The sequence below is a fragment of the Procambarus clarkii genome, chromosome 41, assembly GCF_040958095.1.
Source record: "Procambarus clarkii isolate CNS0578487 chromosome 41, FALCON_Pclarkii_2.0, whole genome shotgun sequence".
Lineage (NCBI taxonomy): Eukaryota > Metazoa > Arthropoda > Malacostraca > Decapoda > Cambaridae > Procambarus > Procambarus clarkii.
This window is the reverse complement of record NC_091190.1, coordinates 26,529,671-26,546,500: the sequence shown is the minus strand read 5'-3', so window position 1 is coordinate 26,546,500 and position 16,830 is coordinate 26,529,671. Positions and strand designations below refer to the sequence as shown.

The 16,830-nt window shown below is 41.1% G+C and overlaps 2 protein-coding genes across 3 annotated transcripts in view; one reads left to right on the top strand and one right to left on the bottom strand.

Moving 5' to 3' along the window:
- The window catches only part of LOC123760986 (DNA-binding protein SMUBP-2), a 357,511-nt gene that overhangs the window by 214,980 nt on the left and 125,701 nt on the right, over positions 1-16,830 (bottom strand). The gene's annotated exons all lie outside the window — the stretch shown is intronic.
- The window catches only part of LOC123760987 (alkaline phosphatase), a 91,710-nt gene that overhangs the window by 43,748 nt on the left and 31,132 nt on the right, over positions 1-16,830 (top strand). Inside the window, exons 3-4 of the mRNA XM_045746795.2 lie at positions 2,982-3,070; positions 13,090-13,230. Coding sequence (XP_045602751.2) covers positions 2,982-3,070; positions 13,090-13,230 — 230 coding nt within the window. The remainder of the gene's footprint in view (positions 1-2,981; positions 3,071-13,089; positions 13,231-16,830) is intronic.

Genomic DNA, 16,830 nt, shown 5'->3' with positions numbered 1-16,830 from the left:
CCCTGGAGCTATCGGACTGATATGCAATATATTAGTCTAGGGCATTAGCCAATGGAGTTCAGCCTACCGGGGACAACGAGCCAGAACCTGTCTCCCCTCAGAGAGGCAAGGAAGCAATGGCCCCTGGAAATTCCCCTGTGGTTGGGGCTATTCCTTGTCTGCCATCGACCAGGGTCAGGCACCCAGAAAGGTAGGCATAACAAAACAAACCCCACTTGGTAAGTAAATTGCAACCGAAAACCAGAGAGGCAGAACTCCCCCAACTCTCAAGGAAACAAACAAACATCACATCACCACCACAGCGACACTCATCCATGCAGCCCTCTACCCCATCCCCTGGGAGGAAGAGGGGGAGCCCCGGATCCCCAACATTGGCTGCTCTAACCCCCAGTTCGGAGGCTGAGCATCCAAATCAAAATGAAACCACCGACCGGAGGGAGGGTGCCAGGGAACCTCCGGGGCTCACTCACAAAATGGCATTTCACTACATTCAACACTGGTTCGTTGGTTGGTTGGTTGAAAAGGTGACACCCCTAGTGTCAATACCTGTATCAGAGGAGCTCCAGCATATTTCAACAATCCTAAGTATTGTAGTACAGGTTGATGATAGCGAGAGGTGTCCCAGGGAACATAAAGGTATATTGCTATTAAAAAATAAGTGAGATAACTGGAATGTGCTAAGTGAAGTGAAAAAATTGGATAAGAAAAAGTTGCCCTAGTGTTTCCAGAACAGACAAAAACATTCAAGATGGCTGCTGGCAAGAGGAAAAACAAAACTTGATTTTGAGCTTGATTTGAGCTTGATTTTGGGGGATTCAATGAAGAAAGCATTGATATAAGCAGTCTACACAACAAGTTGGCAAAATTAGATACTATAGTGAGCTCTCATGTAGAAATAATCAGTAAATTGAATGAAAGTAATGACCATTTGTGTAGAAAAGTTTTATGTCTTGAGGGTTTAGTGAAAGACTTGTGCAAGGACAAGAATCAATTGGAAACACATTGCAAAGCCATGGAAGAGGAAAATAAACTCTTAACAATAGCTTTGGAAGAAGTAAAAGCAAATTTAAAAATAAATGACTACAATAGGTTAGGTAAGGAAATTCAACAGGAGAAACAGCTTTTGTCAGTACAGATGGAGGAAGTTACACAGGGAATAGAACAGTGCAAGAAGGAAATGCAACTCACTTATGCACAAGTGGCCAAGGAGAAGAAAAAAATTGAAGCAGCAGTAAAGGAAGTCAAACACTGCAGCAACCAAGATAAAACAAACATTAGGCTGGAAGTGAGAAAGGAATTGGCATCTAACCCGAAGTTGATGCAAAACACAGTTGATCGGAGTAAGTCCCTGATAATTTTTGGTTACAAAGAAAAGGAGATAACATCTAGGTCAGAAAGAGCCGTAGAAGAAGCGAAAGTAGTAGATAAAATTGTTGGCCTCGTAGAAGGTCTTACTATCATAGAGAATGTGTGTGACTACAGGAGAATAGGCGGGTACATAAAAGGGAAAGATCGACCTTTGAGGATCACCCTAAACAGTGCCAAACAGATGGAGGAAGTACTAAGGAATGCTAGAAAACTACAAAGTTATGGGGATGGGAAAGTGTGGTCTTTAAGACGAGATTTTTCAAGAGAAGTCAGAGAAGCTGAAACTAAACCTCGTAGAGGCAAAACGTCTAAATGAGAGCAGAAATGAAGAAGAAATCAATTCTTTTTTCTACAAAGTGATAGGGGTAGGCAGACCAGTAAAATGGTACAAAAAGGCAAACCAACAAAATTGCTAGAGAGGGGTAGTGAAGAATAAGGAAAGGGGGAAACATGTTCCTGAAAATAATATACACCAACGTAGATGGAGTGAGATCGAAGATACTGGAGTTAAGTGATGTAATACAGCTGCAGACACCAGACATTGTTGCACTCACAGAGGCAAAACTTGAAGATGTTATTTTAAATGAGGTCATATTCCCAAGGGGCTACTCAATTTGGAGATGGGACAGAAAAATTAGGAAAGGCAGTGGCATTGCTGTGCTGGTGAAAGAACACCTAAAGGGGAACGAAATAATGATTGCCAATTCACGAGAAGTTGATGTAATAGCACTAGAGATCTACCATGAGGCTGATAAACGAATGATCATAAATGCATATAGTCCACAGTCAAGCAACACATGGACAAAGGAGGAGCTAGATAGTAAACGAGAGGGTCTTATAACAATAATGAGAAAATTTATAGTAAGAGCGGATAAAAATAGATCATGACTGTTGATAATCGGCAAATTCAACTTGAAATCCAGTGACTGGAAAGCATGTGAAGCTAGCACAGAGGATTTTTGGACCTGTAGATATGTAGACCTCATCCTGGAAAAATTCTTGCATCAAAATCCATTGTTCGTCGAACCGGGTGAGTAAATCCGGCCTGAAAAGTGTGCGAACTAGCCGGAGATTCGTTGAATCGAAGTTGTACTGTAACAACATACTGGAGTGAACGATATGGAAGAAAATGCAGAATAGAACCAATGAAGAGCAGGGGTGCCATAGGCACAATTAGAGAGAACTGTATAAACATCAAAGGTCCACGGTTGTTCAACATACTCCCAGCGAGCATAAGAAATATTGCCGGAACAACAGTGGACATCTTCAAGAGGAAACTAGATAGTTTCCTCCAAGGAGTGCCGGACTAACCGGGCTGTGGTGGGTATGTGGGCCGCTTCAAGCAACAGCCTGGTGGACCAAACTCTCACAAGTCAAGCCTGGCCTCGGGCCGGGTTTGGGGAGTAGAAGAACTCCCAGAACCCCATCAACCAGGTATCAACCAGGTATCAAATGTTCGAATCCTTATCATGGCTCCTATGGATTTTTCTCATTATACAACTATGTCATTACATTATTTATTTATATACCATGGTGGATCAATAACTTGTCAAAATTTGACTATCTTACATAATACTGCAACATTGTCATTATAGTATTATTATATTCCACAGACACTGCGCACTGGCACCAACTAGGATGGTCTGACCTTCAAGAGGCAATAACTGTTGCTTCATCCAACAACTGGAATGTTGCTAAAAATGTGAGTATCTGTACTGTACATTTAATCACACAGTTCTGATTAAAAACTTAAAAAAAAAAAATATAATATGTAATGAATGCCTCTTTTTGGTCGAGCTCCGGTGGCGTGCTGATTCTCTCATTGAGACAGCTCCACACTACTGGGTCAAGTCAGTGACAGGAGTCCTGTTTGGTCTACCAGAGACCAAAGCCAGAACCTGGCCTGCTGCCTGTGCCTCTTAACCCTTGTGTTGCTAAGGGCTATTTGGCCATTGTCATCCACAGGCACATAATAAAAAAAAATTCTTCTAAACTTATTAATTTGTGTTCCCTGATCACGGAAAAAATAATAAAAAAATTGTAAGTGGCATATTCTGCCCGCTATAGGGCAGGGAAGTCTGGCAAAAATGTGGCGCTGACTCAGTGTGCATCCGAGGCGGTCTGCTCAGCCCCAGCTGTCAGGCAGGAGTGGCCACAAAGAGATCATTACCTAATTATTTCAATGACTGATTTTTCTTCATTTTTTTTTTTTTGCTGTAAATTCAATAGTGTGTAGTGTGATATATTTATATAATAAAATGTGTGAATCACTGCTGTACTCAAAATTATGGTGTGCATATTATTGATTCTATTATTGTGTTCATAAAACAATCAAATTCTTTGCAGGCGATGAGTCACAATAACGTGGCTAAAGTATGTTGACCAGACCACACACTAGAAGGTGAAGAGACGATGATGTTTCGGTCCGTCCTGGACCATTCTCATTCGACTTGAGAATGGTATAGGATGGACCGAATGTCGTCGTCCCTTCACCTTCTAGTGTGTGGTCTGGTCAACAAACAAATTCTTTGTCAGTTAATACACTATATACACAGGTTATATACAGTATACAGTGGCACCTCGACTTATGATTGCCCCGACTTACGATAATTTCGAGTTACGATGTAAATCTGGTCGAAAAATGCGACTCGATTTACGAGTGTCGTCGACTAACGATATTTGTCGATACACGTTTGGGTCGACCGAGCGCATGGTTCCCGGTTGCGCAGGCTGACCTGCCTCAGTTTACTAGAGCCGCCTGCTTAGTGATGATCATGTTTATAAGTAATTCCATTTTTGTGGTGATTTTTTTATTTTTGAACATAAAACTGATTATTAGATATCACACCATGGGTCCTAAGAAAGTCAGTGGTAAAATTCAATATATGAACACACATGAAAGAATGACCATAGAGGAAAAACAAGAGATCATTCGTAAACATGAAAATGGTACTCGTGTTGTTGAACTAGCTAGGCAATATAACAAATCTTCAGGGGAGGAGGAGGAGGAGGAGGAGGAGGCAGTAGAGAATGCCCCTTCCTCATTAATAAAGAAAATGTGTGCAGTATAGAAAGGACTGTGAAGTTTTGCTGAAAAGAATCACCCCGATAAAATTGTAGTAGGCCGTTACATTGATCTTTTTAATGACATTGTGATGCCTCATTACAGACAAGTGTTGCAAAGAAGGAAAAACAATTTTCAATGGAACGATTTCTAGTGAGCCAGAAGCAGGTCCTAGTGGCATGCAGGCAAAACATGCCAGAATGTGTACCCCAGAGAAGTCATCACTGCCTGATGTCATAATGGAAGGGAGACTCCCCTTCCAAACAATACCACCTCTTCCCCTCCTCCCTAATCACCATCTTCCATACACCAACAAGAGTCTTCCATAAAGTTAAGATAAACATATGTATTGTATTGTAGTTAAAGAAAAAAATTGTATTCAGTATAGAATGTTATTTAAGTTAATATTTTTGAGGGTGTGGAATGGATTAATTCATTTCCCTTTATTTCTGATGGGAAAAAATCGTTTCGACTTACGATACGTCTCTGGGAATGGATTACTATCGTAAATCGAGGCCCCACTGTATGTATCTGCATGTTTTGTTCACCATAACAAACCACTAAGTTGATATTGCAAGTCAAAAAGCAGCGAGGTGTGGCCACCACAACTGCTAGTCAGCCTTTCACTGCCAGTCCCTCCCTCAATGACTCCTCACTTGCCCACATCCTCCTCCCACCATACTGTTCTTGCTTTTATTCACTATATACAGACGTTATATATAAGTATCTACATGTTCTGTTCACCATCACTGTTCATCTAAACTGGTTTAGTGCCCAAAGAGCATAGTGGCCACCCCTACCCAGCATGATCATGAAGATGTCGCCACCTCCCTCACCAAAATGGCTTCTCCCCACACTCCTTTTGCTGTTATTACACTGTATATACACGTTATATATAAGTACAGTGGTACCTCGGAATGCGAGTGTCCCTGTATGCGAGTTTTTCGGAAGACGAGCAGGATTTACTCCAAAAATATGTCTCGGAAGGCGAGGGTTATCTCGGGACGCAAGTTTGTTGATACGTGTACAGGCCGACTGGCGCGTGGTGGCATGGCGATCGCGCCTCAGTTTACCAGTGTCTCGTGTCCAGTGACTATCCCACCTGAATTCTTCACAAGGATTTACAGTTTTTTATCGGTTTTTTGGCCATTTGAGCATAAAAGTTGTCATTATATATCTTGTCATGGGTCTCAAGAAAGCCATTGATAAGGTTCAACCTAAGAAAATAGCTGTGAGTAGAGGCAGTAGAGGATGTCCCTTCTTGATTAAGAAAATGTGTGAAGTATGGGAAGAACTGCAAAGTTTTGTTGAAAAAACTCACCCAGATAAAGCTGTAGCAGGCCGTTGCATTGACCTTTTAAATGATAATGTGATGTCTTACTACAGACAAGTGTTAAAATGTAGGGAAAAACAAGTGTCATTAGACAAATTCTTAGTAAAACAAGCAAGTCCTAGTGGTATGCAGGCAAAATGTGGCAGAGTGTGCATACCAGTGAAGTCCTCACTGCCTGATGTGATAATGAAAGGGGACTCCCCTTCCAAACAGTAACTCCTCTCTTCCTCCCACCTCCTCACCATCTTCCATACGCCTACAGCATTCAACAGCAAGGTAAGTAATAACTTGAACATAGTTTTGTAGGTTTATTTAGATGAATTAGGTATAAAAATTTAGTTTGATGTGGGGTTTTTGGGGTAGTCAGGAACGGATTAATTCATTTCCCTTTATTTCTTATGGGGAAATTAGCTTCGGAATGCGAGTTTTCGGAATACGAGGCGTCTCCAGGAACCAATTAAACTCTTAAACTGAGGTATGCCTGTATCTACATTTGTGTTCACCATAACGAAACACTAAGTTGGTATTATGAGTGGCAGTGGCAGCCCGCCACTTCTTGTCACTTCCTCGTGCCCTCACCTCACCTGACTAGCCACCACTCTCCTCCCACCATACTGTTTTTGCTTTTATTCACTATATACAGACGTTATATATAAGTACAGTATCTGCATGTTTTGTTCACCATAGCAAACAACTAAGCTGGTATAGTGAGTCCAGACAGTAAAAAGTGGTCACACAGAGTCAGCAGACAATGCTACCTCCCTGCCCACCAAGATTACTCCTCCCACTACAGCGTTAATTATCACAACAATCTTGCTATTATCAGAATCCTGGTCATTTTTATCACAGTCAGGGGTCTTCTGTAATAATATCAACGCTAAATAATAGCATGTACATATATATTATGGCATTTTTAGACAATGCTGTGGTCACAAGTTGAACAGCAGTGTTGTGAGCTCATGCTAGGTGCGCCAGCCTTGGGGGCTCATGCTACGTGCGCCAGCCTTGGTGGCTCACTCAGTACTGAGGACCTCACACCCAAGAATGTGGTCCACAATTTTTTTTTTTAAATGGCGTCTGTTTACAAGTGCCCTGATGAAGGTGAGGGTGAACCCCATGTATCCGTGGGCCATTTAAATCTTGCATAATACTCCAACATGTCATATAATGTGATGCACAATTTATAGCAAGTTACTCAACACTTCATACGATGTGTTGCACAGTTTAAGGGTTAACCCCTGGGCTGCTCTTGTGATTATAGCCTGCAACATGCCCAGATGCAAGAAATAAAAAAAAAAAATTGTCTTATAAAAGTGTTCATTTGTGTTCCCTGATCACGGGGGGAAAAAAAAATCATAGGCAACATATTTTGGCAGCAATAGGGCGGGGAAGTTTGGCAAAATTGAGGCACTGACAGACTAAGCGTCCTGTAATGGTCTGCTCCACCAGCGCTGACAGGCGGGAGTTGCCATAAAGATATTATTACCTAATTATTTCAATGTGCCTGATTTTTTCTATTTTTATGCAGTAATATTATTCATTAGTGTGTAGTGTGATATATTTATATAATAAAATGAGTGAACCAACTGTACAACTAAGCTGGTATGGTGAGTCAAGACAATAACTGAGGTTGCCACACATTCAGCTGACGCTCCCTCCCTCACTCCAACACCTTACTCGCCAACATTCCTCATCCCACAATACTGTTTGTGGTTTTATTACACTAAATACACATATTATATGTAAGTATCTTCGTGTTTTGTTCACCATACATGTACAACTAAGCTGGTATGGTGTCCAAACAACATAGTGGCCACAAAAAACTGCATGACACGTCACAGCAGCCAGCAGACGACGCTACCTCCCTCACCAAAATGGCTCCTCCCATATACTCCTTTTGCTATTATTACATTCTATACACTCATTATATATAAGTATCTACATTTGTGTTCACTATAATGAACCACTAAGCTGGAATGGCGAGTCCAGACAATAACATGTAGTCACACAGAGTCAGCTGACGACGCTACCTCTCCTTTCCTCCTCACCAAGATTACTCCTCCCACCATACTACACATATTGCCAATTCTCACTACAATGCCAATATCAGAATTCTGGTAACTAAATACTTTAAATGAATAATTTTCCTCAAGTTTATTTTGTTAACCACTGCACTACACACCTCTTTGACAAAAACTTCTTAGTGCAATTGTCAAGGACATATTTTTGTTGTTTTTATAAATGTTTAGGTAAAGTTAATGTCAAAATGTTTCCAAACTCAACTATTTCCATTTAAAATCACAATGAGTAATGAAAACATTAAAAAACATTAAAATATACCCTAATTAAAAAAAATAGGACAACTCTGAGAGCGCCTATAGGCGTTTTGGCCAGTGCAATGGTTAAAGAACATGAGAAGTTGTTTGAAGATACTTAAATGAACGAAACAATGGCAGTGTGCTGTGGCTAGTGCTAGTGCTGTGAACATCTTGAACAGCAATGTGTTCACTAATATCTGAACATTGTACACAGTCTTTATCACAGTCAGGCTCTTCTGTAATACTATCATGGCTAAATAATACCAGTTACATATATTTTGACATATTTAGGCAATGCTGGGGTCACAAGCTGAACAGCAGTGCTGTTACCTCATGCTACATGTGCCAGCCTTGGTTGCTCACTCCGTACTGAGGCTTTCACACCCAAGAATGTTGCCCACGATTTTTTTTTAAATGGCGTTCATTTACAAGAGCCCTGAGGAAGCTGATGGGCACCTTGTATAGCCAAAGGACTTATAAATCTTACATGCTACTCCCAACCATACATAGCTGTGGTGCACCGTCCCACAATATTTACTCACCCCAGCTATAGATGTATTGCATCATTTAAGGGTTAAACATGCCAAAACTAAAAATAGAAGGAATGAGAGGTGATATGATCATCACTTACAAAAATACTAACAAGAAGACAGACTCAAGCTAAAGAAACAAAGATGCTGAAAAAATTTAGAAAGTTTTCTTTTACAAAGGGAGGAGTAGTAGATAGTTGGAACGAGATAAATGAGGTGGTGGTGGAGGCCAAAACCAACAGTAGTTTCATGTGCTGTATGACAAAGAGTACTGGGAAGACGGGAAACACGAGTGTAGCTCTCATCCTGTAACTAAACTTAAGTAATTACACAAAGTGGAAGGGGCAATACTTGGAGAAGGACGAGTCACATCCTGAACTAAACCCTACCCCAACTCCAAAACCCTCAAACATTTTGTAGCTAGAAGCAGGGGAGGCAAGAGAAGCTGGGTGTACCACACCTGAAGGTAAAGAATGAGGAAGCGTGGATGGAATCATGGTGGAAATCACTATGAAAATCATGGTGGAACAAATTGGGCTAACTCCGGGGCATCCAACCGGGCAGCAAAACAAACCCATAAAGTAACAGCTGCCTTATAAACTTGAGCTTCATCAGGACAATCAGAGAGAAGAATCACATGGGGAAAACAAATCCCATAGGACTCGGTGACATAGGTTTCACCAACTCAATAAGTAGCATAGTGATGACAGAAAGAATTATTGTCACCGCATTGCATTGGACAATGAACAGCTCTCAATTTCACACAGGGTGGGGGCAGATTCGGAGGAAATATCCAGAGGCCTCACTGAAAACCACATAAGATTATCAGGGCCCAAAGGACTAACCAGGACACCCAGGCACTGGGGACATTCAATGGGGTTTATAGAAGTAGAATGACACCCTAGTAAATGTGTCATTTACTGAAGATGTGAAGGCCTAACACATCATGCCAAGTAAAACAAGCAAGTGAACCCCCAGTGTGCCTCAACTAACCAAATGTCCACCCGTAACCAAGGGTGTAGGCAGAAGGGGGTAAAAGACCACTGACACTCCAGGGAAGGCCCCCACTCCAGTAGTCTAGCCTCTAAAGAGCAAGATCCCAAAAACACCAGGGAAGAGAACTCTGCCAGTGCAAGGGGAGAGCTAGGGAACACTCTGGGAAGGTAGCCCAGAGCACATGCATCTGCAAGCACCTGGTTGATACCTGGTTGATGGGGTTCTGGGAGTTCTTCTACTCCCCAAGCCCGGCCCGAGGCCAGGCTTGACTTGTGAGAGTTTGGTCCACTAGGCTGTTGCTCGGAGCGGCCCGCAGGCCCACATACCCACCACAGCCTGGTTGGTCCGGCACTCCTTGGAGGAATAAATCTAGTTTCCTCTTGAAGATGTCCACGGTTGTTCCGGCAATATTTCTTATGCTTGCTGGGAGGGTGTTGAACAACCGTGGACCTCTGATGTTTATACAGTGTTCTCTGATTGTGCCTATGGCACCTTTGCTCTTCATTGGTTCTATTCTGCATTTTCTTCCAGTACGTTGTTATTTTACTGTGTAGATTTGGTACTTGGCCCTCCAGTATCTTCCAGGTGTATATTATTTGATATCTCTCTCGTCTTCTTTCTAATGAGTACATTTGGAGGAGTTTGAGACGATCCCAATAATTTAGGTGCTTTATCGTGTCTATGCGTGCCGTATATGTTCTCTGTATTCCCTCTATTTCAGCAATATCTCCTGCTCTGAAGGGGGAAGTGAGTACTGAGCAGTACTCAAGACGGGACAACACAAGTGACTTGAAGAGTACAACCATTGTGATGGGATCCCTGGATTTGAAAGTTCTCGTAATCCATCCTATCATTTTTCTGGCTGTCGCAATATTTGCTTGGTTATGCTCCTTAAACGTTAGGTCGTCAGACATTATTATTCCCAAATCCTTTACATGCTGTTTTCCTACTATGGGTACATTTGATTGTGTTTTGTACTCTGTATTATGTTTAAGGTCCTCATTTTTACCGTACATGAGTACCTGGAATTTATCACTGTTAAACATCATGTTATTTTCTGATGCCCAGTCGAAAACTTTATTAATATCAGCTTGAAGTTTTTCAATGTCTTCAGCCGAGGTAATTTTCATACTGATTTTTGTGTCATCTGCAAAGGATGATACGAAACTGTGATTTATATTTTTGTCTATATCTGATATGAGAATAAGGAAAAGCAGCAGTGCAAGGACTGTACCCTGAGGTACAGAGCTTTTAACTGCACTTGGACTAGATTTTATATGGTTGACCATTACTCGCTGAGTCCTGTTTGACAGAAAACTGAGTATCCAGCGTCCTACTTTACCGGTTATTCTCATTGACTTCATTTTGTGTGCTATCACACCATGGTCACATTTATCGAAAGCCTTTGCGAAGTCCGTGTATATCACATCAGCATTCTGTTTTTCTTCTAATGCCTCAGTGACTTTGTCGTAGTGCTCAAGTAGCTGTGAGAGGCACGATCTTCCCGCTCGAAATCCATGTTGGCCTGGATTGTGGAGGTCATTGGTCTCCATGAAATTGGTGACCTGACTCCTAATCACTCTCTCAAATACTTTTATTATGTGCGATGTTAGTGTAACTGGTCTATAATTCTTTGCCAATGCTTTGCTCCCTCCCTTGTGTAGAGGGGCTATGTCTGCTACTTTAAGTGCATCTGGTATATCTCCTGTGTCCAAGCTCTTCCTCCACACTATACTGAGTGCCTGTGCTACCGGCACTTTGCATTTCTTTATAAATATTGAATTCCATGAGTCTGGACCTGGGGCCGAGTGCATGGGCATGTTTTCAATTTCTCTTTCAAAATTTAGTGCGCTCGTGTTGATATCAGTTATATTTACAGGGGTTTGAATATCCCGCATAAAGAAATTGTCTGGATCTTCCACTTTCATGTTGTTTATTGGAGTGCTAAACATGTCCTCATACTGCTTTTTTAGGATTTCACTAATTTCTTTGTCATCCTCCGTGTATGAACCTTCACTTGTACGAATAGGTCCAATACTGGCAGTGGTTTTTGCTTTTGATTTCGCATATGTGAAGAAGTATTTAGGATTTTTCTTTATTTCCTGAATTGCTTTCTGTTCTAACTGCCTTTCTTCAGTTTCATACGAGTGTTTCAATTTCCGTTCAATTTCTTCAATCTCCCTATTTAAATTATTCCTTCTTTGACAGGAAATTCGTGTCTGCATAAGTAGTTCCGTTATTTTTTTCCTGCGTTTATAGTGTCGTCTGCGTTTTCTTTCTACATTGGATCTCTTTCTGGCTTTCCTCAAAGGAACATGTTTCTGACAGACTTGATACGCTTCCGAAGTCAGTTTTTCTATTCCTTCTGTAGGACTTGTATTACTTAGGACAGTTTCCCATGGAATGTTTGTAAGTTCCCTGTTTATTACAAACCCTACAAACCTACAAACCAGGTCTGCACAACACAAACTGGACAGAAAACACCCCCCCATGAAGCTAACTAAGACATAGAACAATACCAAGCAAATGGCCCCTGCAGGACAAAGCTTAAATACACAACTTCTAAGCTAGCACACAGTTTTGAAGTTATGTACTGGAGACCTGAGGAAGCAAATCTGAGTCCCATAAATGTGCAGGACTTTTAAATCTTAAGACTCCTAGAACTGAAGGACAAGAGCAACGAGGAGAGGTTGGAGGCATTAAATATGCCAAAACTAGAAGAAAGAAGAAAAAGAAGCGACATGATCACTAGGTACAAAATAGTAATGGGAATCGATAAAATTGATTGGGAAGAATTCCTGAGACCTGGAACTTCAAGAACAAGAGGTCATAGATTTAAACAAAGTAAATAAAGCTGTCGAAGGAATACAAGAAAATTCACTTTCGCGAACAGAGTGACAGACGGTTGGAACAAGTTAAGCGAGAAGGTGGTGAAGGCCAAAACCATCAGTAATTTCAAAAGCGTTATATGACAAGAGTGCTGGGACGACTGTAAGTAATTACCCAAGTGTAACTACACTTGGGTAATTACTGTACTCTAAATAATCCCTGCTTGTCTTGCGTAGTGTGGTCAGAAATGCCGCAATCGTTCCTGTTCGACATGCACAACTAAAGGGGTTATCCAAACATTTTAATAACCGCTGAACAATTTGAATCCAATTCAATCTTTTCGACCTTCCAAAAATTTGTTGGAGCGGGTTTCATTAGAGTTAGGATGCAATGTAGTTACAAAACAACATACAATAATGATTATTGGTAATTACACCAAGGTAATTCCACAAAATCATTAAATGAACAGAATGAGTGCGTTTATACAAAACAACACTAGGGTAGGATTTCTTAGATTCACATACATCTTTTTATGTATAGCCACACCATTTGTGCTATAGTCCATTTGTGAGAGTGGAATGATAAATCTTAACTAATAATCTTTAGTCTAAGTTTAAGTTTAAATAATTGTAAACAATTTACTTATTTCAGGTGATATTCTTCTTGGGAGATGGTATGGGTATTGTAGCATCAACAGCAGCCAGAATTTACAAAGGACAGAAACATGGTGGACATTCAGGAGAGGAGGGTTCCCTGACATGGGAACGCTTCCCTCACACAGCACTTCTAAAAGTGAGTTAATATGGTTGATTTACTCACTGATAAGTAATTTCTCAGGCACTATGACACTGGTATTGCCAACATCTAATGAATATGGAACATCAGATTTCATATTCATTACTTTATATATTAGCAAAAGGGTGCATAAATATTCCATGAACAGCAAATACTATTTGTAAGTCATTTTTAACCATTACATTGCTCCATTTTTTAAGCTCATCACCCCTGTGTGCAATTAAGGAAAAATCCAGCGTTGAATGTAATGAAATGCTATTTTTAGGTAGAGCCTTCGAGGCTTCCAAGAGCTACTGGACTGCAATCCATCTTCAGACCAAGTCCATTCCATCCAGCAGTTGATCCCAAAGACACATTCATCAATTTTAACATGCTGTTCATTCAAAACAGGAATTTTCTCAAATATAAATTATTATTATTTTATGTTACCATATTGTACATATTTAGGCACTGGTTAGGTTAGGTATTTAGGTTCTGTTGGCAATAATTTGTATTTGTAGTACGCGGGTGAAGCATTTATGGTGTGGTTCGAACAAAATTTGTCAGTGAAGCACTTGTTCCGAAAGTGTTCGAACGTCATCAGTTGAGAGGCGTGTGTAAACCATTTTTGATTCATAAATCAACCCGTCCTCGACTCAAGTCCATTATATTCAGCGGTCAACCCCACAGACGCATTCATAAATTTTAACATGCTGTTCATTCACAACGGGAATTTTCTCAAGTATAAATTAATATTATAATATATTAACATATTGTGTATATATATAGGCATAGGATAGGTTAGGTTAGGTGTTTAGGTTCTATTGGCGATTATTTGTATTTGTAGTACGTGGGTGAAGCATTTATATTGTTGTGATTCGAACAAAATTCGTCAGTGAAGCACTTGTTCCGGATATGTTCGAACGTCAGCAGTTGTGAGTCGTGTGTAAACCACTTTTCATTCATAAACAGGGGGTTTGGCGGGTGCTTGGAATCACTTTTGGATCTTTGTTTGGAGGACGGGCTGCATAAATAGGGGGTTTGGCAGGTGCATGGAATGAACTTTGGGTCTTGGTTTAGAGGACTAGGTGTGGGCGTAATATTAGTATGGGGCTTCAGTCATATGGAGTTGTCATGCCTACCGGGAGACCACTAGCCAGAACATGGTCCCCTCAGAGAGGCAAAGGGAGCAATGGCCTATGATGGCCTATGAAACTCACATGTATGAAAGTACTTATGTCTGCCATCAACCGGGGTTGAGCACCCAGAAAGGAAGATGCTTCAAAACAGACCCCATCTGGTAGAAATATTACAACCTAAGACCAAACAGAGGCAAGAAACCCGCCCAAAGAAAATGAAAAACAAGCTAACAAGCAAAACGTCATCACATCGGGCTCCGCTCATTCGTGCCTCCCTCCCCCCCTCTCTCCAGGGGAAGAGGGGTCCCAGCCCACTGAGCCGGCAGCCGGACCATCAGTTTGGAGGCTGAAAAACAGAAACAAAACCACTGACCGGGGTTAGGGAAGATGCTGGGGAGCCTTTGGGGCTCTACCCACAAAATTGCATTTCATTATATTTAACACTGGTTTTCTATAGGGGAGCCCTGTCAGCTCTCTGGAGCTAACTACCCAAAGAGAAATAAGAAAGGAACTTACCCGGGAGGCAGGTGCTCTGCACAATTCATACCAAAGACGAGACAATTGGCTGCAATTGCCTACCTAAGTCGACACAAGAACGCCAGGGGCCTGGCACACTGACAAGATATCGAGCAGCCAGGGCCCTCTTCGATCTCCAAAACCCTCGTGCCAGAACGTCCACACACTGCCAAACATAGCAGCTAAAGCTGTGAATTTACAAACATCGTGGGCACGAGGGAAGACTGCAGACTAGCTAGACTTGATAACCCTGCGGAGGACCTGAGAGACCCAAGCCCTGGAACATGGAATAAGAGAAACCGGGTTAACCCAAAACATGTCCTCTGACACAGAAGTCGAGGAGCACAGGTAACGACGTAAAGCCGCAACCGGACACAAATCATGCTGCACCCCACGGCCTGATGAACCAAGCACCAAAGACACACAGAACCCTCCGGAAGCCCGCTGTCTTGTAATTCGCTAGAAAAGGAGGAGATGGCTGTAAACAAACAAAACGTCCACCCAGGCCAAAAGAGCAAAAGCTTCTGCGCCAGAGGAGAGCATGAAGCTCCATGACCCGACCCCCAGAACCTAAAGCCAACAAGAGCAAGGTTTTCTGGAAACTGTCTTGGACCGAAGGGGCCACCACAAACCAAGGGGAAAGAAGAAAGAAAGGAGAGCACCCTGTCTAAAGGCCAGGATAACTTAGGCGGCACATGAGCAGGCCGGAGGTGGAAAAAGGTACAAGAAAGCTTGTGAAACGGAGCCAAAGTGACATCCACCCCGAACGCAAGCTGGAGCAGCTCTGCCAGCTTCGCACAATATGAGGCAACAATATTCGACATAAGATGCCTGTCCTGAAAGAGCCAAGAAAGAAAAGTAAATACAACACGATCCAAAACCGAAGACAACCTACGCAGGGAAAGGAAGTGGCAAAAAGACCGTCAAAAGATTTCATACTGCTACGTAATAGTGGCTTTATTAGTATGTGTAACTCCTGTCCTTACTTTTACATTACTTTTATGTTCTTTGTATACACATTCTTTTGAATAAACATTTCCATTATCTTTATCATTATCAATTTATTTAGATTATATATTGAGTACAGTATATGCTATATTTTATTGGTAAGCATTTACAATGCAGAAACAAGAACATAATGTGAATATTTTAGATAAAAAGAGTACTCAAGACTAGTTTTGCAAATTAAAAATATTGTATAATAAATGCGTAAACAAAAGGAAAACAGCAAAACAATTAGCATAATACATAATCTTTGCCAAGAGAAAAATAGATGAACTATAAGCAGAGATAAATTAGGTAACTGATAGTCTCACATATTACATGTATCTGGCAACTTCAGGCAATTATTTACACAAAAAAATGACAAGTTAAACACTTCCCATTGAGCTACTACATACAGGGTATAGTACTACTGGATAATGGTTACACATGTCTTAACATCTATGAATTTTTTTTTAACTGACTGTCAGATCAGGGCAGTAATCAGAGACAATGTATCTGACTGGAGAAGTGTTACTAGTACAGTACCACAGAGTTCAGTTCAGTGACTAGTTGTTCATCATCTGTGCATCACCAGTAATGTACACTGTCTACATAAACGATCTACTAGAATAAAGAATTATATGAACATGTTTGCGGATGAAACTAAGATACTGAGGAAGATAGGAGATGCAGACAATTGTAATGTCCTTCAAACTGATCTAAATAAAATAAGTGCTTGGAGCATCAATTTGTAAATGGAATTCAATGTGAATAAATATCATGTTATGAAATGTGGAATTGGAGAAAATAGACTACACACAACTTACAAAATACGTGGAAAGGAATTACAGAACTCTAATAAAGAACGAGACCTAGGGCTGGTTTTGGATAGTAAGCTGTCACCAGAGGAACACAAAGAACAGTGTGAGGAGCATATGTGTCACTCTCCAACTTCAGACTTGCTTTTAATTATATGGAT